The 19,936-nt window shown below is 49.0% G+C and overlaps 10 protein-coding genes across 10 annotated transcripts; 5 read left to right on the top strand and 5 right to left on the bottom strand.

Moving 5' to 3' along the window:
- Positions 1-927: 927 nt before the first annotated feature.
- K444DRAFT_606231 (Prefoldin) lies at positions 928-1,618 on the bottom strand. The gene is made up of 5 exons (XM_024878944.1): positions 1,511-1,618; positions 1,384-1,454; positions 1,210-1,334; positions 1,101-1,161; positions 928-1,051 (listed from the first exon to the last, which is right to left on the bottom strand). The coding sequence occupies exons 1-5, from the start codon at positions 1,569-1,571 to the stop codon at positions 995-997; spliced, it is 375 nt and encodes a 124-aa protein (XP_024744207.1). The 5' UTR covers positions 1,572-1,618; the 3' UTR covers positions 928-994.
- Positions 1,619-2,158: 540 nt separating this feature from the next.
- Positions 2,159-3,567, top strand: K444DRAFT_515782 (vacuolar protein sorting-associated protein-like protein VPS4; the record flags this gene model as incomplete). Its single annotated transcript, XM_024873626.1, has 3 exons — positions 2,159-2,790; positions 2,843-3,293; positions 3,346-3,567. The coding sequence occupies 3 exons, from the start codon at positions 2,159-2,161 to the stop codon at positions 3,565-3,567; spliced, it is 1,305 nt and encodes a 434-aa protein (XP_024744206.1).
- Positions 3,568-3,955: 388 nt separating this feature from the next.
- K444DRAFT_623490 (pre-rRNA processing nucleolar protein-like protein Sik1) lies at positions 3,956-5,598 on the bottom strand (the record flags this gene model as incomplete). The annotated part of the gene is made up of 3 exons (XM_024882286.1): positions 3,956-4,204; positions 4,257-5,376; positions 5,426-5,598. The coding sequence occupies 3 exons, from the start codon at positions 5,596-5,598 to the stop codon at positions 3,956-3,958; spliced, it is 1,542 nt and encodes a 513-aa protein (XP_024744205.1).
- A 246-nt stretch (positions 5,599-5,844) lies between these two features.
- On the top strand, positions 5,845-7,077 carry K444DRAFT_11733 (uncharacterized protein). The gene is made up of 3 exons (XM_024870366.1): positions 5,845-6,708; positions 6,769-6,939; positions 6,994-7,077. Exons 1-2 carry the CDS (start codon positions 5,966-5,968, stop codon positions 6,929-6,931), a joined length of 906 nt encoding a protein of 301 aa, XP_024744204.1. The 5' UTR covers positions 5,845-5,965; the 3' UTR covers positions 6,932-6,939; positions 6,994-7,077.
- Positions 7,078-8,461: 1,384 nt separating this feature from the next.
- On the bottom strand, positions 8,462-10,240 carry K444DRAFT_606227 (Asp-domain-containing protein). Its single transcript, XM_024878943.1, has 3 exons — positions 9,691-10,240; positions 8,807-9,639; positions 8,462-8,756 (listed from the first exon to the last, which is right to left on the bottom strand). Exons 1-3 carry the CDS (start codon positions 9,944-9,946, stop codon positions 8,640-8,642), a joined length of 1,206 nt encoding a protein of 401 aa, XP_024744203.1. The 5' UTR covers positions 9,947-10,240; the 3' UTR covers positions 8,462-8,639.
- K444DRAFT_11657 (uncharacterized protein) lies at positions 9,944-10,699 on the bottom strand. The gene has a single exon (XM_024870362.1). The coding sequence runs from the start codon at positions 10,421-10,423 to the stop codon at positions 9,980-9,982; it is 444 nt and encodes a 147-aa protein (XP_024744202.1). The 5' UTR covers positions 10,424-10,699; the 3' UTR covers positions 9,944-9,979.
- Positions 10,298-10,919, top strand: K444DRAFT_606226 (uncharacterized protein). Its single transcript, XM_024878942.1, has one exon. It carries the CDS (start codon positions 10,563-10,565, stop codon positions 10,803-10,805), a length of 243 nt encoding a protein of 80 aa, XP_024744201.1. The 5' UTR covers positions 10,298-10,562; the 3' UTR covers positions 10,806-10,919.
- Positions 10,920-11,603: 684 nt separating this feature from the next.
- K444DRAFT_11659 (uncharacterized protein) lies at positions 11,604-12,601 on the top strand. The gene has a single exon (XM_024870363.1). It carries the CDS (start codon positions 11,769-11,771, stop codon positions 12,468-12,470), a length of 702 nt encoding a protein of 233 aa, XP_024744200.1. The 5' UTR covers positions 11,604-11,768; the 3' UTR covers positions 12,471-12,601.
- A 212-nt stretch (positions 12,602-12,813) lies between these two features.
- K444DRAFT_658379 (uncharacterized protein) lies at positions 12,814-16,418 on the bottom strand. The gene is made up of 3 exons (XM_024886250.1): positions 16,165-16,418; positions 15,474-16,115; positions 12,814-15,427 (listed from the first exon to the last, which is right to left on the bottom strand). The coding sequence occupies exons 1-3, from the start codon at positions 16,249-16,251 to the stop codon at positions 12,917-12,919; spliced, it is 3,240 nt and encodes a 1,079-aa protein (XP_024744199.1). The 5' UTR covers positions 16,252-16,418; the 3' UTR covers positions 12,814-12,916.
- Positions 16,419-16,558: 140 nt separating this feature from the next.
- On the top strand, positions 16,559-19,886 carry K444DRAFT_649317 (uncharacterized protein). The gene is made up of 2 exons (XM_024885563.1): positions 16,559-16,991; positions 17,099-19,886. The coding sequence occupies exons 1-2, from the start codon at positions 16,789-16,791 to the stop codon at positions 19,635-19,637; spliced, it is 2,742 nt and encodes a 913-aa protein (XP_024744198.1). The 5' UTR covers positions 16,559-16,788; the 3' UTR covers positions 19,638-19,886.
- Positions 19,887-19,936: the final 50 nt, after the last annotated feature.

The following is a 19,936-nucleotide window of genomic DNA, read 5'->3' as shown; positions in this document are numbered from 1 at the left end:
ACATATGGAAAGAGGCATTCTGTCTATTGAGAGCAAGGAGATACCGGGGAGGACGCACTGACAGATGCTGGAGTTTTGAAGTGCTAATTTCTTCAATTGTGAATATGTACTAAGAGACTTCTTTGCTTCGTTTCGGCGTTTTTGGAAACCCCTTCAGAGGATCGGTCTGGGATGACACGGACGGATTCATTTGCATTGTGGCTTTGGACGGGATGAGGATTTTATGATGGAAATGGCAAATGGAGACTTTTGCCCTGCATGGGGTTATGTAGTGAGAGGGGGGTTTGACAGATGAGTGGATTCAGAGTTGCCTGGATGGTCTCACAAGGGAAGAGCGACTTCGCATGATTACTTTTGTATTTTATGCTATGCTATACCTCGAAGACCTAATTGCAATGGATGGATCTCTGCAGAACTTGGTTGGACTAGAAATCTCAATTATTAAACCCCTACTACCTCAAACGTCAAGCTGAATGGCTACTTCGACCTGGGGTATTGAAAATGAGGGCAGCCCCCCCCCCCCCCTGTCCACCACGAGGCTGTCTGATTTGGTCTTAGTTAGTGGGCTCAACCGCAAACAGTAAAAGAGTAAGACGATTACACGCATTGCTACAAAGCAGCAATGTCTGTAAAGCGCTAGGCTGCAACTGGTACGATGAATGACTTGGAGGTTTCATGGCTCTTTCAATCTTGATCCTTCTAGCTCATTGTTCAGTTGTGGGAAAGTAGAATTGAAGAAAAAACGTGAACGGCATCAATTACGACAGGATAATGAAGCCAAAAAAAAAGGTAGAAGAATCACTTGCGAAAGCGGGGCTAACCACGCTCATTATGGCAGCTTGCTTCATGAATTCATATGATAGGAGCGGGCAATAATCAAAGAAGAATTTGGTTGGATGATTTGAGAGAGTGTGCTGCTCAATATACATTTTCATTTCCGTCACGCCATGCAATGCATTCCTGAACTCCGACACTCCCATTAATTCCCAACTCCCTATACGGCTTGCGCAGTAGCAGCCGGGGCTTGGACTTCAGACTGTATTTGGATGATCTGAGTTATTGTCAGCAGGCATTCATGGTAGGGAAATAAAGAGACTCACTTGTGATCGTATCTGGTCACTTTTCTCTTGTACATCCTTGATCTGCTTCTCTATCCTCTTTCTACCGATTCGTCAGTCTGTATCTGACCGGATCTAATTCAAAGCTCACATCTCCTTGTCAATGAACTCCAGTCTTCCATCAACCGCCATCACAGCTTCCGTCTTGTCCTGTTTCAGCAGCACTGGTCCCACCAATTTGTAGATATTCGCATCCTCCTTCAGACTGGCAAATTCCTACAACTCTTAGCCAAGTATTTCGGGCTCCTAGATCCGGATTTACAACCTTCTGAACCCCTTTATTCTCTTGTTGTTGCGACTCGAGCTTTTGCCGTGAGGTGATGCTATTCTGTAAATCTACCACCATCAGTCAGAGCCAAGAGACAAAAGGACATATCCATGGTCAAACCAACCTTGCTGCAGCTTCTGGTACTCGTCAGAAAGTGCCTGAAGTTGCTGCTGTGCGTCTGCCATGGCTGCACGTAGTGCTAGGGTTGGAGGGGTTTGGAACGAGATCTTGGGAGTATTGTTACAATTTTCAAAAGGGAAAACCCTCTGAGTGGTATCCTCAAGCTTTTGAGTACAAAGCAAAAGCGGCCTAGGATCGATCAATAGCTTGGATGGAGTTTTGTGGGGTGATCTTGAAATATCAAAAGATTCTGGAGGTTGCACTAGCGCCGTCGCGGGGCAAATGCACGACAAGGGTCTCACCAACCGAAGATCTTGGTCCGTCATAACAAACGTCCTATCTCACGAGGCAACAGCAATAAGCTTCCCTTTCTCTCACGCCAGATTGGGTCGAGCCTAGGACTACAGCAGCAAAAACTTGCACCGCAGGCTGATACCTCTCTCAAGTTCAAGCCCTCCCTTCTCACCGCATTCGCTAAGTCTAGAACTGTGCACTCTGGGCCCCGCCCCAGAGACAACTTCCAACGCCAATTTCGCAATTCTACATTATACCGGCGATCTAGCGACGACTCCAAACCTCTACAGAGCAACTCTTTCTAACTGTACTTCTCCCTGCGATTGTCCTGGGAGCGTCCAACCCCCCCACCTTCATCATGTCGAACACCGACTTCCTCGGCCGCGCAATAGACGTGGTGAAGAAGGCCATCGAAGCGGACACCGCCGCCGAGTACGAAAAAGCATACCAGCTATACTACCAATCACTTGAGCTGTTTATGCTGGCATTGAAATGGGAGAAGAATGCCAAATCCAAGGAGATGATAAGAGCGAAGGCGGGCGAGTACATGGAGCGAGCCGAGAAGCTGAAGCAGCATCTGGCGGACGCTGATGGTAAGCATAAGAAGCCGGGGATGGTGGGTGCGAATGGGAGTACGACGGGAGGAGGAGGGAAAGGGAAGGAGGGCGATGACGATGTAGATCCTGAGAGCAAGAAGCTGAGGAATGCGTTGGCGGGGGCGATTTTACAAGATAAGCCGAATATCAGGTGGGAAGATGTTGCAGGTCTTGAAGGTGCGAAGGAGGCGCTGAAGGAGGCTGTTATTCTACCAATAAAATTCCCACATTTGTTCACGGGCAAGAGACAACCTTGGAAGGGCATCTTGTTGTATGGACCACCTGGGACGGGAAAAAGTTACTTGGCGAAGGCGGTCGCTACGGAGGCAAATAGCACGTTCTTCAGTGTGAGCAGTTCGGACTTGGTCAGCAAGTGGATGGGGGAGAGTGAAAGGTTCCTATGGCAATCCCTAAATTGGGACGATGACACTGATACCCACTCACAGATTAGTAAAGCAACTATTCGCAATGGCACGAGAAAACAAGCCATCTATCATCTTCATCGACGAAGTCGATGCTCTTTGCGGTCCTCGAGGAGAAGGGGAATCGGAAGCCTCAAGACGTATAAAAACAGAAATGCTCGTACAAATGGACGGTGTAGGCCGTGACAGCAAAGGCGTTCTCGTTCTCGGCGCTACCAATATTCCCTGGCAACTCGATGCAGCCATTCGACGTCGTTTCCAAAGACGAGTACACATCTCTCTCCCTGATCTGCCTGCCCGGACGAAGATGTTCGAGATCAGTGTTGGCACGACACCGTGTGAACTTACAGGTGCTGATTACAGGAAACTGGGTGAACTAAGTGAAGGATACTCTGGATCTGATATCAGTATTGCGGTGCAAGACGCACTCATGCAGCCAGTACGGAAAATTCAGACAGCTACACATTACAAGAAGGTAAGCCACGTGACGATTCTTGACGATGGCAGATTTGACTAATTCTCTCGAGGTTGTGGATGACGGGATTGAGAAGTTAACACCTTGCTCGCCGGGCGACGCTGGAGCCATGGAGATGACATGGACAGATGTCGATTCTGACAAACTGCTGGAGCCTCCTTTGCAACTCAAGGATTTCATCAAGGCAGTCAAAGGTGCCCGACCAACCGTCTCAGGAGAGGATATCAAGCGCAGTGAAGACTGGACCAATGAGTTCGGTAGTGAAGGTGCTTGATAAGTCAAAATTTTACATCTTCTGTAAGAGTGGTTCTTGATGAGCGTAAGACCGTCGGGAGCACGGCTAGCATGGCGAAGTTGGGCGTTTCTATAGGAGTTCTAGGGCAATATTCTGGACTATCAAGATGATAAATCATGCACAGTTATCACATAAATAAGAAGTGCAGAAAGAGAAGCAATTTGCAAATATTTGTCGACCAGCAGTGTGACATACGCCCAGCAAGTAATTTACCCTTCCCAGACGTAGAAATATCCACAACGCCGTATTGAATACAGACATCCACCATCGTTCTTGATATTCTCGAACATCAGAAGGATGCCACCGCGTATTTCCTCAACACCGCGCGCCATGCCCAAGTTTACACATCAGAGACCGCGAGCTACGTTTACTCGGAAGATGACTCTCTTTTGCTCTTCTTTTTCTTCTTCTTTTCGCCTTCGCCCGCATCTCCGTTTACTTCGCTGTGTCTTCTCTTCTTATCCTTCTTGTGCTCCTTGTCTTTTGACTTCTCCTTCTTGTCCTTGGATTTCTTTTCTTGCTTCTGGACGGCGCGAGGTGTGATGTCTGCCATATCGGCATCAGCCGTGGGGTCCGCGATGTTGATGTCGCCTAGGACGGCATCCATTGCTGATTTCTACAAAAATGTCAGTGAAATTCTGACCTAAATCAGAATATACTCATCGTACCATTGCGTCCTCATTCTTGGTCGGTGCAGCTCCGGTGGCGTAGAAGTCTAATCTCTCCTCAACCTGTTTTCTTAATGCTAATCCAAACTTTGTCGATGGTTCTTCAGAGAAGTTGTCAATTCTGCTGGCAATACTGCACTTGTTGGCTAAGAATCTTGAAATCCGTCCCTTATTCTTTGCACCAGCCCGGCCAATGAAACTTGAGTGGTAGATCAATCCGTATTTTGGTGTGTTTCCCTTAGTCTTCAGAGCTCGGAAGAGTGCTTTCTCGGCACCAAGAATTTGGACGGTAGATGCAGGGTATTTTGAGAGGTTGGTAAGGGAGCCAGCATGGGATATTAGTCGTGCTGCGACGATCTCACCGATCAGTGAAGCCAGGTTGGGCGCAACGATTGCCATCTTGTTGACAAGGTATTGGAATAATGACCTTCTATACTCGGCAAGCTTGACCACACGGTTTGCGAATGCCGAAACGTTCTCCATGTCGGTCACTGAAATATCCTGACCCATACTAACTCGCGCGGCGTCGATGATAGCCTGTGCAATATCCGCATCGTCATTCACAATGGCGGCGATATCGTGTAGGTTTGCGTCAGTCAAGGACTTTTTGTCCCCAATTGCGAGCGCAAGCTTTGCGTAGGTATGGTTGTCCGATACAATTCGAATAAGTTCTGGGAAATGCCAGCCGTACCATTCCCTGACTCGCATGGAGAAGGTATTGACAGCCTTGTCGAGATGATCCAGAGTAGCAATGGCTTGGATAATATGATTGTCGTTCTTCTGAACTGAGAACTTGACTTTTGCGCGAGAGTATGCGTGACCAAGACCGAGTTGTGCCCGCTCGACATCGCCCTCTTGAAGACCCTTCAGTAACTTTCCTGCATGAAGTCGCAAGCCTCTTAATAAGTCTGCGACAACCTCAGAAGTCTCGCCAGTCTCACACTCCACACCAGGGAACGATGCCTTAATGCTTCCGGCCAAGTTCTTGTCTTGTACTCCTAACACAATCTTCTTCTTTTTGGAAGGCTTTGGGAGGTTCAATTCGAGGTTCGATCGGAGGTATTCGGAGAGGACGCCTTCAGACACAAGGTTGATGTTCTCCAGGGCTTCAGCAGCACCTCTGAACAGGATATTAACTCTCGTCTTTACAGTGCAAATTCCGAGCTTACCTATAAGGCGCAAAGTTTACAAGCTTGACCATCTTTCCAAACTTTGCAAGATCTTGACCGGCATCTTGGACTTCCTTTAATCGGTTGCCAATTGTATCGGCTTGGTGGACGACGTGAAAGATAGCATACCCCACCGAACTCTCGTGGAGCAGGTAGTCGATGTTGGACGACATTTTTGCGGTATTCTAGACCTGATATCAAAACAAGAGCTTCCTCCACCGCTCTGGATCAGGATCGAGTCCGTTTTTGGATTGGGTGGTGTCGATGTTCGTCGTGGTTTTGTAGGTTCTGAAAATTCGAATCCCCAAAGCTCTACGAATTATTTTTTGCTGTGCGGCAGAAGCTAGATCCAAATTGGGCTAGTCTTTGGCTTCACACACGTGATGGCCGACTTCATCTCCTCATTTCAACCTCAACTACCGTAACCTACTGGCTTTCTCTCGTGCTTCTGCACTAGTTTAGTGCTAGGTATGAGCGTGAGCGCTCACCGAAGAGCGAAGGGTTGAGTTAATCCCAGATCCCGAAGAATCCAGCTTTAAAATGCCCTCCCAACTTCTGGATTACCTCCCACGGGAGATTCGTGACCAAATCTATACCATTGTTCTGGCATCGCCGACCGGACTACTTTGTCTACCAGTGAGAAGAGCACCACGCATTGATAAGCTGGGTTTACATCACATGGTGGGTTGCTTTAGACTTGTCCCTTTCGATTCAGAGAAAGATCTCCCGTGGGACGACGATAGCAGGATCAAGTTATCACTTCATCGGGTATGCAAACAGATTCACGCCGAGGTCGAGAGTCTGCTTTGGCAACTCAACGGTATTCGATTTATGCGCCCGACTGAGCTGAGATACTTTCTTCCCTGGCCTACCTTGGCAACACAGTTGCGGCAATATTTGCAGTACATCGAGATGGATTTTGAACTCTTCGAGCCAAGATACTTTCTGGATACGCAAAGAGCACTCGAGACTTTCGTGGAATGGTCCCGGAAGGGAAGCTTGAAAGGGTGCACTCTGCGGTTTCCTCACAAGGCCATTCGTCAAAGTGGTACTGGCACCCCCTTTGAGATTGGCCTCGGCTTGAGGCGAATGTCAAGGCAGTTCAGGTCCGTTGGCAGCCCATCGGCCAGAGATTGCGACGATTATTTGGATCTGTTGAAGAAGTGTGGCTCTATTGATGGATTTCCGTCGCATGTGGAAACGAAGTTGGTGGTAAATACTGGCTTCGCAAGTCGAACGCCGAATGAGAAAGAGGAGTGGTTGGATAATTGGTTGAGACTCGAGTAAAGAACCTTTCTCTTTGCTCCTCACCTAAACACTCCAGTGATACTAATTCTTACTAGTCCAAGTGGATTCCTAGCAGAATTGAATGATTCCTTTGGTGGGGAGCTTTGGATAGACGGCATTTTGTGCTATAAGGAAGGACTGAAAGTGAAGGATCCTTTCGAAGACGAACTAGAATGGGCCACGGAAGAAGAAATCATCGAAAGCACAGAGGTCTTCTAAGCTCTAAAGTAAGCAGCCATGGATTGACATGAGTTCTGGCTTTGCTAAAATTTAAGATAAAGTCGGCAGAGCATGTGCGCTTTGCGAGTGTCCCTCAGGACACGTCGAGCCGGCCTACACTTCCTATCCCGACCATCAACATAGTCGGAATCTCACACTTGAGTACGCAAGATACCGAGTTGAGTCGTCACCATCCTCCGTCAAAGCTCCAGAGGAGAATAAGAATGTTCTCCCTTCTCTACGATAACTTCAACGGCCTGGTAAACTCGGCAAATATCTCCAGCACAGCCTGCTCTACGATAATCGGGACTTTTACCGCCACAGCTGGTGGAAGCCAGTCCGGTTTCCGTGCCAAAACATGTTGCAACAGTTGCTGTACATGCTGGAGCCTTGTTTCCTTGATTGTAACATGCTCTACGCTCTCTGGCTCTATGAACGAGATCAAGCGGTTTGCTGTTTGGGGCCGGAGGCAGAAGGGGTTGTTATGTAGAAGAATTGCCATATCTTCTACTGCCCTGTGGCTCATGAAGGACCAGGAAAGCTGGTCAAATTCTTGGTCCATCCTTTGACCCTAGTAGAAGCAATCAATTAATAAGTGCTTGATGTTTTTCAATGAGGAACGTGTGATGTAATTACAGTGAGCTGCAAAATAAAGGATGTCGATGTCGGGGTTGATGGGGATTTTAGGATTGCTTTGTGGAGTTGGAGGGAGGTAGTGAAGTGCCGGAAGGCTTCATGGCGAGCTTCATGGCCGACGAGAAGCAGAGAGTGGGTGGGGATGCGGATTGGGGGATGCGGATTGTAGGCTGCAGTTGGTAGCGGTGCTCGTCTGTGAATGACGAATAGGCAATTGTGCCGAAAACGGAATGATGCGGGTGATGACAGAATAAAGTGCCAGACTCTGAGGCGGACTTCTGGGGGGAGGAGAGGAAAACAGCCGAAGGCCACGGGGCGAGGCGAAATATTGTCGTTTATTTTCAGTGTATCTTATTTAGATGAGATGATAAGGCGAACCGGAGTTTGCGATAGCACTGTTGACGAAGTTGTTGCAGAGATGAGAAGAAATACCTTCGTCCGACTTATTATAGTTAGTGAATGTAGAATCTTGAGACTCACTCCTTTGTTTCCAACAGAAATACTCCCCTTCTGAATATTGCTGCGAGTTCGAGAACATTCCAAGTTCACTCGTGGAGTCACGATCAGAAAGAACTATAGACTTTGAGCCATTCGATTCCGGAAACTGCGGAATCATCAAAATCTCATCGAACTGTGTAGGAATATGGCACAGAATGAGACACCTGCATTCGCTTCATTGCTTGTCCCCTTCCACCAATTCTCGGTGGGATCCTCTGCTCACTATGAGTTTAGTACTGATAAAATGTGGGAGGGAAATTTCGAGGGTAATACCACCATCTTTGGAGGCTCAAATAAGAGTCAAATCCACAGCAATTTTTCACTCTCAAAGACAACACAAATGGCATGAAAGAGGTTCATTTGTACTTATGTAACACAAAAGAAAAGTTGCGATCTCGCGTGATCGACTATCGCCTTGGAAACAAGTCCAGGCTCTGGAGTAAGAGACTCAACGCAATTCAAAATCAGAGAGTACCGAGTGCCTAGAGTACAATGTAATGAAAAACCCTCTCGATATGAATGGTTCGATATTCAAATTGTGTCCATCCCACTGTCAAATCCTATTCATCATGATTTACTGTTTGGATTGAGCAAGACCGACGGTTCCCTTGCCGAGGTCGTAGACTGAGTACCATTTTCGGAGGAATGCATCACCGAGGATTGCCAATGGGCCTACGGGCTCGGGGAAATCCTGTATTGAGTTAGTTCTGGTCACTTAATAGTGAGAACTTTTGAGCTTACCATTCCCATAAAGCTGGAGATACAAGATCCTTGGACCTCGAGAATGTAATCGTATGGGGTAATGCTGAAGTTGTAGCCGCTGAGGGTGAAGGACATGTCTGGCAGACTATCACGCTTCTCACACTCGACAGTGTATTGTCCATTGTAGCTCTTCTTAGCACCGATCTCCTTGTTCAAGAGCTCGGCAAGAGTGGATGGAAGAGCGATAAGAGAAGTTCCGGTGTCAAGTATAACACCGGTATTCTCAAGCTCGGCAGTGTTATCGCCGAAGGTAATGGCATCAAGATCAACTTCCCAGTAGGCCTTGCGTCTCAATGGGATGTTGGTCATCTTGCCAGTATAATGGTCCTTGTTGATACCACCGAAAGTAGCCTCCGACTCATCACCCTCGCCGTTGTTGGTATCGCCGAGGTAGAAAGCAAAGACTGGCTCGTCTAACAGACCTTGCTCAATCATGTTGTAAAATGGAGGAGGAATTTTGTTAACGGAGATCGTATCAAATCCGAGACCCAGGATGCCATCGAATCGACCAAAGGCAAAAGCCAGACCTGGCTCCTCAGTAGCTTCGGCGAAGATTTGGTCCTTGATCTTGAGATCACCGATGGTCATTACATCTTCAGACACGAAACCGCTGAGACTACCAGAGCCATAGCGGATCTCGAACGAGGTTCCGTTCTTCTTGTATGTAGATGAAGAGGAAGAATCGTACTTGGTGTGGAGGTAACAGGCGATCGAACCACATTCAGAGGACGGCACCCACAAGTTGGAGCTTCCGGTATCGAGAACGACCTTGAATGATTGAGGAGGAGTTCCGATTGTGATCTCGGAGAAGTCTGCATCTCATGTTAGTATCGTAGAAGCTTGAGATTGATGGAAATACTGACATTGAGCGTTCAAGAAGTTGCTCACGGGAACGCTGTGATCACCCTTGGAATCGGGGACGGCGGTATCCTTGAACATCTCATCGATGTGCGACTGAGGTCGAATGCCCATATACTTCTGGCCAAGGTGCTTGACATGAGTGTCGATATTGGCACCAGCCAGCTGCTCCGACAGAGAGACCTTCTTCAGTGGCATCTTATGGACGCCTGCGCTCACTGAGCCCAGCAGCGACGCTGCGGCGAAGAGTGCGCCCTTCATGATTGCGATTCGTGAGATTGAGAACTATCACTGTCAAAGCAATAGATGGAGAGGTTGTGTTGTGTTGTGTTGTGTTGTGTGATGATGCGCAACCCGAGTTGGTGATGGATGGAGGGTTGTTGACGCAAGAGAGAGGGAAAGAGAGCTGCTGAGGCGAGGGAGGTACGGAGGAGGTGTGAGTGACTTGATGACGCTCCCGTCGCTACGCCGTTGCTCAATCGCTGTTGCCTTGTCAGCAGAAGCGCCCCGCAGATTGGCGGGACTGGAACTGCCCCGTCGAGCTTGTTGGAGTCTTAAGCGACGAACAGGATGAGGATGAACAACGGGAGGTTGGCATCCTTTCCTCTCTTTTTCCTTCTCCTCTTCTCCTCCTGGGGTGATCTGAGCACGCGCATCACGCATCACCAGCTTCAGCAATCCAACACCGTCGAACCCGGCTGTACACTCGTGGCACAAAAGGGGGAGACCGTGATACATCCGGCCTGTCCCCTTCAACGTTCACGCTGAACAGGTAGATCCTGGCGAATACATTCTACCACGTGACGGGGCCAACTTTCACTACCTTCAACTTCTGGCATCCCTTGCCCTTGCTCATGCCCAGATGAGGAGGGCCACTATGCGCGATGCCTACGAGCCTCCAGTAATCTTTCTTCCGCAGAGCGCAGTTTGTGGTGGTATCCAGCGTGGGAGGCAAGGATTCGCCTCCAAGAGATTCAAGGGCAGATTTGACCACTGTGACAGGGTGAACCGCGATTCTATGAATATCGCGAGGGCTCCGAAGCAAGTCTTTCACTGCCACAGGCGATGTTCGAGCTCCAATACCGCCGGCCTATGGCACATCGTCCTCTCGCGACCCTAAGTACAACGGCTCTGCCAGGTAAGTATACTCGAACGATCTCTCTTACTGAGGTGTTACGACGCAGTAGCACTAGCAGATAAATGGAAGGTACGGACGTGCACCTTGAATACCGGCGTAAGGAATGTTCTACTTGCACTACCAAGCCAGATGAAGATCTTCTTAGCCTTCTATAAACAAACGGGACTTGTATCTTAGCATCTCTTATTTCATTTTCTCCCTTTCTCCCAAGTTCAATCTCCATTAATAGAGGATTTCTTCTTATGCGAGTCTCATTAGAATATTAAAAATATTTTCATTCTCACTGTCATCAAGGCAGTTGAAGTCTCTTCGTGATGGAGATGTTTAGAAGTTTCTCAAACCTCCTACGGCCCGCCGTTCCTCAAAACTATGCTGGTATCGATCTCGACACCCCTCTCATGTACGACGACGAAGATGAAGAGGAGAGGGAGCCTGAGGTATCTCGGCCAACCCTCAACCGGGAAAAGCGTCTTGATGTTTCTCTCTCGAAAACAACTTCATGTTTAAACGGGATCAGAGGCCTCGCCTCGTTCCTTGTCTACTTCCAACATATCGCGACGGAGTATGGCGACTGGATCCATCAAGGATATCACTCCCGACCTGAAGACAACTAGCTCATCCAGCTACCTACATCCGCCTCCTCTATTCCTGCCGCTTCATGGTCTTTATATTCTTCGCCCTCTCTGGCTACTTTCTCTCCTACAGGCCCCTCCAACTTTCTCGAAAACATAACACCAGTTTGCTGTTCGATAATCTCGCATTGAGGCTCTTCCGCCATGCCCCCAGATTGTTCCTGGCAGTGCTGCCCGTGATGCTTATAACGACAACATTCGGAGTGTATTACGGGGGGTGTTATAGCACTGGCCGCCCTCGTATGGGACATGCAGCGGTACTGAGCCATCCCTCTAGTTGCAACTCGTCGGGACAGTGAGGATCTTCGTACAGATGCTTGATCCCTTCACGTGGGGCAAATTCCACCCTCCAATGGTGCTACAACTCTGGAAGTTGCCTATGAAGTTCCGCGGGTCGATGGTGCTCTTCATGCTGTTCTTAACTCTTGGAAATGTTAAGCCTGTTGTGGGGATGGTCCTCCTGTTGTCTGCTGCCTACGGTTGCTTTCATTTCACCCGCTGGGATCCACTACTCTTCGTGTGCGGAGTCATTCTAGCTGAACTCCAAATCCTTCGAAAGAGCTCTCCCTGCACCTTGGAGAGACTTCGCAGGAATTCAACGCTCGTAAACGCCATCAGACTGATCCCAGCCATCTTCTGGGTTGCGGTCCTGGCGCCTCGCTCTCTTCGTCGGTTCCTGGCCTGCAAACCAAGTGTGCCAACCCCCCGGCTTCCAACACATCTGCCAATACACTCCTGCACAATGCAACACAGCCTTGCCTCAACATTATTTCTAGATCTCGGTCGCTACAGTCAAGCTCCTATTCTCTGGGAGAATTTCGAACCTCTCCAAAAACCCTTTGTCGTTCCACTTGCAAACTATTTCGGGGGATATATCGTTCGGGTTATACATTGTCCATTTTCCATTTCCTCAAACGATTGGGAGATGGGTCATGTCACAACTATTCGCTACTCCGGCAACCCCAGCTTTGGCATCAGGAGTTCCCGCGCGGATTCTTCTTGGGTAGCATCTTGATAACACCATTTATCGTTTGGTCAGCTGGGTATACACTGGAGACTCTTTGACGTCAAGTCAGTTAAGTTTGCGAGGTGGCTGTCTTTGAAATGTTTGTTAGGTCAGGAGTAGATAGACAGGAAGTCCAAAAACAAGGAGGTGTCGCCTCCATCTCCGCCGGAATGATCACTTCCTGACTGTGAAGATGTTGCCAAATGCAAAGGCCTATTCTGAGATGGCTCGGAGTGTCCATACGCAACTTCCATTCGGGAGGCGGCTGCCATGGCTCCACGGGCGAGGAATGCGTATAGAGGAGCAAGCTCGGCTTATAGTTGCTGCGTATTTGCAAGCTGGAGTGGGGCAAAGACGAAAGTGGGTTTCATTTCATATTCATTTACATATTCAATACAATATAATACAATACAGTTGTACACTTATACACACAACCGACGCTAGTGAGGGCATAATCAATTGCCACTTCCTCCAGCCATTTGTCCCTCGACGTCTTCTTCTCCCCAGTCATCCTCTTCATCTTCATCTTCATCTTCATCTTCATCTTCATCTCCATCTTCACTAGTGCCTGTGTCTCGGATCCGAGTATTCCCCCGATCAAGATAATTCCTCACCTCTTCCTCTCCTGGCCATCCACCCCAGCTCTCGACCTGCTCTACTAAGGTTTGAGCAGTTGCGACTGCGTGGTCTGTGCCGTTGCAGAAGGCTTTGATTGCAACCACAGTTTGCCGTAACATCCGATGTCCGTTTGTGGTTTGCAAGGCTATAGCCTCCAATTCCTCGTGATTTTTGACCATCCATTCAAGAAGTGAAATTATTGCAGCATGATCCCCGATTAAACCCATTGCACGCACATATGCATGCAAATGGGGACCTTCCAGGGTGTGCCAGAGCCTAGAGATCCCATAGGAAAGCTCCTCACTTCCATCAATCAATTTTGCATATTCTGCTCTAATAATGTGAGATGTTTTGATCAGGAGCAGCTGATGCTCCTCGGATTTATGGAAGGCTGCTTCGGCGTATTTGGCGAAAGTTTGGCAAATAAGGTGGAACCCCTCAGGGTCGAGCTCGAGGTCACAATCTTGGAAATCTTTAAGCGCTGCTATGGTAACTCGCCATGCTTGCTCGTGATTCTCACACATTCTTTCAGGATCAAGAGCGAAACGTCTGATCATGACAAGATTCCTGCGCGCAAGACCCTTGAAGAGCGCATACCATGCTGGGCGGAATTTCGGCAGCCATGACTTTAACAGGAATGCCGCATGTTGGAGGGGATTTCTAAGGCGAGAGTGATGTAATCTTTGAGCACCAGCCTCGCGTACTGTCCTGACGTGAGAATGTGCTAGAGAAAAACCTTTCTCCCTCACATGCTCAACAATCTCCAATTCAGAATCGGAACAAGTCTTGACCACTCGTGGAGCGAACCGACACACAAGAGATATGAAATCTGTCAGCATCTGATTAGACACCTGTGCAACTGCATTGGCTGGAACTTGGCGTTCACCACCGTTTGCAAGATATGCTACTACTTGAACATCTAATCCACTGTCAAGGAGATATTGCAAGCCTTCATCGGTGGTCCTGGCATGTCGAAGGAGGAAACTCAAGCATCTTCCAGAAGGGCGAATCCCAGCGGCTCTCATCTCCTGGTACAAATTTTGAAGGGTTGGGGGTTGAAGCCGCAACCTATAAAAAATGGTGAAATTGTCGTCGGGTACGGGGAAAACCTCTCGCCCATCACCTGGCGTGCCGTGCATGTTTGATTCTTGCCCTGATCTTCGACTTTCGTAGTTGAGCTTTTTGAGCATAGCGAAATACATTGACAGGTTTGCTTGCCCACCCTTTCGGTGGAATTCCGTAAAAGCACCCCATGCTTCATGCACGTCACGAGTAGTTTCTATTCTGGCAGCCCAAAGTCCTGCCTCATCGTCGCGGCTCTCTCCTGCCTGTGTGAAGGAGCCAAGGGTTCTCCACTTGAGCAGTTTCCGAGTGTGTATGGTAGGCGTTCCGTCAGTGTCAAGCCCTCCGAAAATTGACAGCTGGGAATCCTGCGTATAACCCGATTCCTTCGACCGCATGACGGCTGATATTACTCTACTGAAGTCTTCCTCCTGCGAGCGCTGAGCATCCATGCCATCTTGTTCTACTCTCCACGGAGGCCAACTCCTATTTCGAAAAGTAGCGGACTTGGCTTCTCTTGCTGACTTCTTGGAAGCGGTGAGGACTTGGATGACAGCTCTGTAGCTGGCATGGTTTAGCCTTAAGGGAGGCTCAAATTGCCCAGCTAGCGTTAGGAGAACTTTCTGTGCCGACCAGTTGTAAGTCATCGATTGTAATGGCTCTAAAGAACTTGGCAAGGCCAACAACCGCAGAAAATAGTTGTTCATCTCGCAGAAGCGAACGAAAGTGCGGGAATCTAAGGATCCTGGGCTACCAACATTGCTGCCTGAAACTGAGCGCAGGAAATGGGCGGCTATGTGCGCTACATCAACCATCGCCGAAGGCCAGATGCGTCGGGTTTGGTATAGGAGACGGCTGATCAATACAGTGAACGAAGTCTCCTCTAACTTAAACCTTTGTGGCTTTGCAACACTCTGGTGGCGGTTCCCCTCCGAAGAAGTTGAAATATCCGGTTTTGTGATCTCTTCGATATCCTCCGCCGTACCAGGCCGATTTTCTGGTATGGGTGACCGAGTTGGCACAATACGTTTTAAGATGTGGTCTCTGGAATAGTCCAGCAAACTCCTTAAAAACTTGACCTTAGAAATGTCTCGTCGAAGTATCTCGAGCAAAACGAAAACAGGCTGATTTAGCGGGTCAGCTACAAGACGACCGACCATCCCACCGGGTGAGGGCGTCGACAGGATCCAAACCCACTTGGAAACGTCACGCCAACTCATACCTCGTGAATCCAGGAGAGCCTGGGCTTTCTCGTGGAAACTTCGATCGAAACCTTTCCATTCAGTCTAAAGAAAGTTAAAAATATTCTACGAAAATTTGACGGTAGGTTACCTTCGGAATGGACGCTCTAAGGAGATAATGTATAGTTATTATAGGAAGAGAGCGGTGAGAAATTCTGGTTCTTATATAAAGCCAGAATCTTTCCCTCTCCGACTGATCTTTCATGTCCAAAATCTTGGCCAATATAACGCCAGGGCTCCTTTCACAATGTTCAACGGTTTCAAAAATCTCTTTCTCTCTTTCGAGAGATGGAAGTGACCATTGCGGAAGACCATCGCCCTCCTGTTTGGCTGCCAACATAAGTGGAGCGGTAGTCTGACTGATGTCTTCAACACGTTCAAGAATTTGAGAGGGGCTCGGTGGAACTGCATCGTCTTCATGAGAAGCTGTGCCCAGCGGTGGAATGGTCTTCGAGGCGGGCTTTGGGTGGTCGACTACTTGAGATTGTTGTAGTTCTCGAAGTTGATCCCCCTCTAACTTAGAAGATACGATTACCCTCCGTATTCGAAGGCGTTTTCGAGTTTTGGATGCAGTCTGGGACGGAACAGCTATAAATGGTTGAAACTTGTGAGTTGATCGAGATATCTGCGGGTCTGCACCCTCAACCTTCTCCTCCTGTAAATAATCTGGTAATTTCGGCTGGCCGATGTGTGAGAACCTGCCATTGTTGGGCCAGACGCCTGGGAGGGAACACTCGTATTAATGTCAGTACCTGGAGTAGAACCATAGGGGTTTGACATACAGCTCCTCCAAAACGAAAACCGCACGGGCGACGAGAGTTGCGTAACAAGGGCTTGCCCAGTCTCGAGAAACACAGGCAAGATTGCATCCGTTCATATTGTCCCGGAGATCATTGATCTGCAGAAATCAAAACATCAAATAACTGCCTGGCTAGGCGGTGGCGCTACCGGAAAGGTGGATAACATAAATTCGCCGTAGATCTGAACTTCGATTGCGTTTTAAGGTGTGCTGAGCAAAAGAGTAAAAACTTTGCAATGCAGGACCAGACCAGAGCTCATTGAAGTTAAAAATTCGGGTTGGTCAGTAAGAAGGGAAGGCGCTAAGCTCTTTCTATCTTAGCGCGCCTGCTGCATTCTTCTCACTTTCGAGCCCAGTTACGTCGCCCACAGCATATCGCGAACTTTCGTGCAGAAGAAGACATTCTGCCAGGCCAGGGCCGGATTTTCATTCACTCGAAGCTCTTTGATTACAAAGTCCGAAGCCGGTGTTTTGCTGCACATTCACTGTCCAGCAGTCGCAAACGCTGCCCTTGGTCACACCTTTTCCTCTTCTTGGGTTCGCGAGTTCGCGACAAACCGCGAGCAGACATCAAAAAAATCACCCTGCTAGGACTACCAGCCTCCAAATGGCCTCTCCAAATGGCGTTCTGAGCCCGCCAGCGCATTTGGAATCCGCATCCTCCTCCGGCAGCCTTTCAGCAAAGCGAAAGCGTGACGATGCAATTGACACCCAAAATGGCGACCCCGAATCCAGGAGCCTCGTTCCGTCAGGAATATCGAAGGAGGATTCGCAGGCTCTCGTCCGCGATCTGATCGATGTTCTGAAAAGGTATGCCCGCAGTCCCTGATTGATCCTTTGCTGCGATGTCAACTGGCCCCTAAATACCCTTGACTCAAATGGACCGCCTTCTCAGATGCTAATACGATTAAATCCAGTTACGATACCACCCCTTCGATTCTCAGACGCACGATCCCTCTTCACCGCTCATCAGGCTCGCCGCAGCCAAAGCGACAAAAAGCTGAGGATGGCGAAGAAATCGACAACGCTGAAACCAACATCATGACGCGGTATGGAGCGAACGAATACACAACCCTCGAAGAGGTTCTTCAGGACATCGACACAGCAGTATCGAGTATCATGGACAAATTGCAGCTACCGAATGGTGCTGCTCGAAACCAATTTCGTCCTGCTCCACAGCATGAAACTGAATTGATCATCAAGGTCAAAAGTTTTAAGCAACGAGCTCATGAGTTGGTCAGAAGAGAAATTGTGGCTGCAGAGAAGAGATCTCTAGGACTTAACGCTCGGTCCAAATTTGCCAACCATACGGCAAATGGCAGTCTAGGCTCCGGAGCGTTTACACAGATTAACGCAAGCGGCGATGAGAACAAGATCGTCCTCACTCTTTACGGCAACGCACCAGGCCCTAAGCAATTGTTCTCGAGCCTTCAGATACCTAGCAGAGTTCCGGGAGAGCAAAGAGAAATTCTGCAGACCATCCGCGAGGCTGGGCTCCCAAACGGCATCAGTACAACGAAGATCGTCCCAATTAATCCAACGAGCCTGACTGATGACAAAAAGCGTGTGCCAACATTAGGAGAATTATTTCCAACCCCGTCAAATGTTCCTGCACTGCTCCCACCCAAACCATCTAAAATTGCAACGACACGATCGTCCACCGTAGGTTGGTATCAACCAGCAGCAGGAGAGTCTTTACCCAGAACCGCGAGCTACTTCAAGCAATCAATTTCCACAGGTCATTGGCTGGACTACAGCAATGCTTCTTCCTCGCAAGGCAACAAGAGAAAGCAACGCGAGAGAGCCCTAAGCCTGGGAGGCTCGAAGGCCCCGCAAGTGGATCACGAGCCAGCCGAACCGGCAACAGCGAAACTTGACGCGCTCTTCCGGAGTGCATACTCTAGTTTTGCTCCCACGAAGGATGACTCGGCCGCTATCGCCCCTACTGGTGTTCTGGATCGCATTTGGTGGCAGCAGATGGGCGAGAAGAGTTTCGAGAGAGTGGTAGACAACTTCAACAAACTCGAGGATGTTATCGATCCTCAACTTGTTGTCAGTGACAGCGTTGAGAATGCGGATGAGATCAAGAAGTTTGAGGAACTTGCAGAAGAAATGGAAAAGGACGCCATAGACACAAGTCTAGTCCCTCTTGAAGCCAAAGACGAGAAGTCCGCGGAAGAGAAAGATGTTGAAGAAATTCTTGAGGGTATTTCAGAACTATTGGAGACCCTAAACTCATATCAGCGCATCCGACATATGTCGTTGAATTCGTCAAGCCGTCCAGCCGGGCTCCTGTCCGCACCCGACACAACTTCACTAGGAACCCCAACAAAGCCTAGTGAACCAGAACAGGCCACCTACGAGATGCTCAAGTCACAATTGACTTTGATGATTGCTTCACTGCCACCCTACGCTGTTGCAAAGTTGGACCCTGATCGCCTGGCGGATCTGAGTATCAGCACCAAAATGGAGGTCCACTTTACCGATCATAAGGGTGTTATGGAGGAAGACGAGGCATCTGCGAGAGCTAAAGTTGCTGCAATGAGCGCGGCTTCCAGTACACGAGCTGCGCCGGCTGCGAACCTTCACCGTAGCAACTCATCTCTGTACGGAAATCAATACGCCCCTTCCCGATCTGGCCCTCCAGTTGCGAACAATCAGTACTATGGCTCCGCACAAACACCCGTCCGGACACCTTCGAACCCTATGCAGCGACCACCGAATACAACACCAGTTCCCTACCAACCCCAACGGCCAGCGGCTGGTGCTCCTTATCGTCCCACGCATTATGGAACACCAAATTATCCGCACCAGGCATCGAGACCTGCTCAGCAACCCTATGCACCAGGCCAGCAACAGTACCTTCAAACGCCTTCAAACCCATACATGCGACCCTTGGGCCAAAACTATCAACACATCCCGCCATCAGCTCCTCAAGCCGCAATGAACGGTCGATACCCAGGTCAGGCTGCGTACCCACAGCAAGGACCTCCCACGCCAAATGCGATCAACTACCCGTATGGGCAGAATTCGAATATCAACATTGCTCGTCAAACTTCTCCCCAAAAGCCACTGTACAGCCCGCAGCCTTCGACTACACAGCCCCGCCCTTCATACTCTAACCCGACCCCAGCTAATTTGCAAGAACGCCGGCCATTTGTCCAGAACGCCGTAGCCCAGATATCCCAAAGCCCCATGATGAATGGATCTGCGTCTCAATCTCCGCAACCCTTTGCTCACCAATCTACCGGGCTTACAAATTACAGCACCTTCATGACTGCCGAACAACAAGAGAGCATGGTTGGGCGTCAGAGAGCGCAATTGGCAGCACAACAAGCACAACTGGCTGCCCAGCAGGCGTCTCAGCAACAAGCCAGAAGTGCAGCTCAGGCCGCTATGGGCTCTCCATCGACCGCTCAAGTTAATGGTGGCAATCCTGTTGTTGCTGGTCTCTGAGTTGATTTCAGCGAATTGTTTTGATAGACTGGATAATGTGGGTGGCTCACAGATTTTCACAATGTTTGGGATCTCCATGGGGATGTCATTGGCGTTTTATTGAGCCGGGTCGGGATGTCGTGGGGTCGCCGTTGACCATGGCGTCGACATTATCAGAATGGTAGTCCTCAGATGCTCCAGCACGACTGGGGAAATGTACCTGTAAAGTGTAGACCGTCAATGCAATTACAACTTAATACTCATATCAACCAAAAAAAAAAAGACCTTATTGTGAAGCGCAGAGTAACAAGTACTCACTG

This window comes from Hyaloscypha bicolor, assembly GCF_002865645.1.
Source record: "Hyaloscypha bicolor E unplaced genomic scaffold K444scaffold_10, whole genome shotgun sequence".
Taxonomy (NCBI): Eukaryota; Fungi; Ascomycota; class Leotiomycetes; order Helotiales; family Hyaloscyphaceae; genus Hyaloscypha; species Hyaloscypha bicolor.
The sequence above is the reverse complement of the archived record's forward strand: the minus strand, read 5'-3'. Positions and strand labels throughout refer to the sequence as shown.

What these genes read in the sequence shown, in the direction of transcription:
- K444DRAFT_606231 (XM_024878944.1), bottom strand. Translation starts at nt 1,571, where the DNA reads ATGGCAGACGCACAGCAGCAACTTCAGGCACTTTCTGACGAGTACCAG. An exon ending in AGAATAAAGGGGTTCAGAAG is followed by an intron (nt 1,335 to 1,383) that starts GTTGTAAATCCG and finishes TAAGAGTTGTAG; the next exon opens with GAATTTGCCAGTCTGAAGGA. An exon ending in GAGTTCATTGACAAGGAGAT is followed by an intron (nt 1,162 to 1,209) that starts GTGAGCTTTGAA and finishes ACGAATCGGTAG; the next exon opens with AAAGAGGATAGAGAAGCAGA.
- K444DRAFT_11733 (XM_024870366.1), top strand. Translation starts at nt 5,966, where the DNA reads ATGCCCTCCCAACTTCTGGATTACCTCCCACGGGAGATTCGTGACCAA. An exon ending in GATAATTGGTTGAGACTCGA is followed by an intron (nt 6,709 to 6,768) that starts GTAAAGAACCTT and finishes AATTCTTACTAG; the next exon opens with TCCAAGTGGATTCCTAGCAG.
- K444DRAFT_606227 (XM_024878943.1), bottom strand. Translation starts at nt 9,946, where the DNA reads ATGAAGGGCGCACTCTTCGCCGCAGCGTCGCTGCTGGGCTCAGTGAGC. An exon ending in CAACTTCTTGAACGCTCAAT is followed by an intron (nt 9,640 to 9,690) that starts GTCAGTATTTCC and finishes CATGAGATGCAG; the next exon opens with ACTTCTCCGAGATCACAATC. An exon ending in TCTCCAGCTTTATGGGAATG is followed by an intron (nt 8,757 to 8,806) that starts GTAAGCTCAAAA and finishes AACTCAATACAG; the next exon opens with GATTTCCCCGAGCCCGTAGG.
- K444DRAFT_11657 (XM_024870362.1), bottom strand. Translation starts at nt 10,423, where the DNA reads ATGTATCACGGTCTCCCCCTTTTGTGCCACGAGTGTACAGCCGGGTTC.
- K444DRAFT_606226 (XM_024878942.1), top strand. Translation starts at nt 10,563, where the DNA reads ATGCGCGATGCCTACGAGCCTCCAGTAATCTTTCTTCCGCAGAGCGCA.
- K444DRAFT_11659 (XM_024870363.1), top strand. Translation starts at nt 11,769, where the DNA reads ATGCTTGATCCCTTCACGTGGGGCAAATTCCACCCTCCAATGGTGCTA.
- K444DRAFT_658379 (XM_024886250.1), bottom strand. Translation starts at nt 16,251, where the DNA reads ATGCAATCTTGCCTGTGTTTCTCGAGACTGGGCAAGCCCTTGTTACGC. An exon ending in GTTTTCGTTTTGGAGGAGCT is followed by an intron (nt 16,116 to 16,164) that starts GTATGTCAAACC and finishes CATTAATACGAG; the next exon opens with TGTTCCCTCCCAGGCGTCTG. An exon ending in TTAGAGCGTCCATTCCGAAG is followed by an intron (nt 15,428 to 15,473) that starts GTAACCTACCGT and finishes AACTTTCTTTAG; the next exon opens with ACTGAATGGAAAGGTTTCGA.
- K444DRAFT_649317 (XM_024885563.1), top strand. Translation starts at nt 16,789, where the DNA reads ATGGCCTCTCCAAATGGCGTTCTGAGCCCGCCAGCGCATTTGGAATCC. An exon ending in CTGATCGATGTTCTGAAAAG is followed by an intron (nt 16,992 to 17,098) that starts GTATGCCCGCAG and finishes GATTAAATCCAG; the next exon opens with TTACGATACCACCCCTTCGA.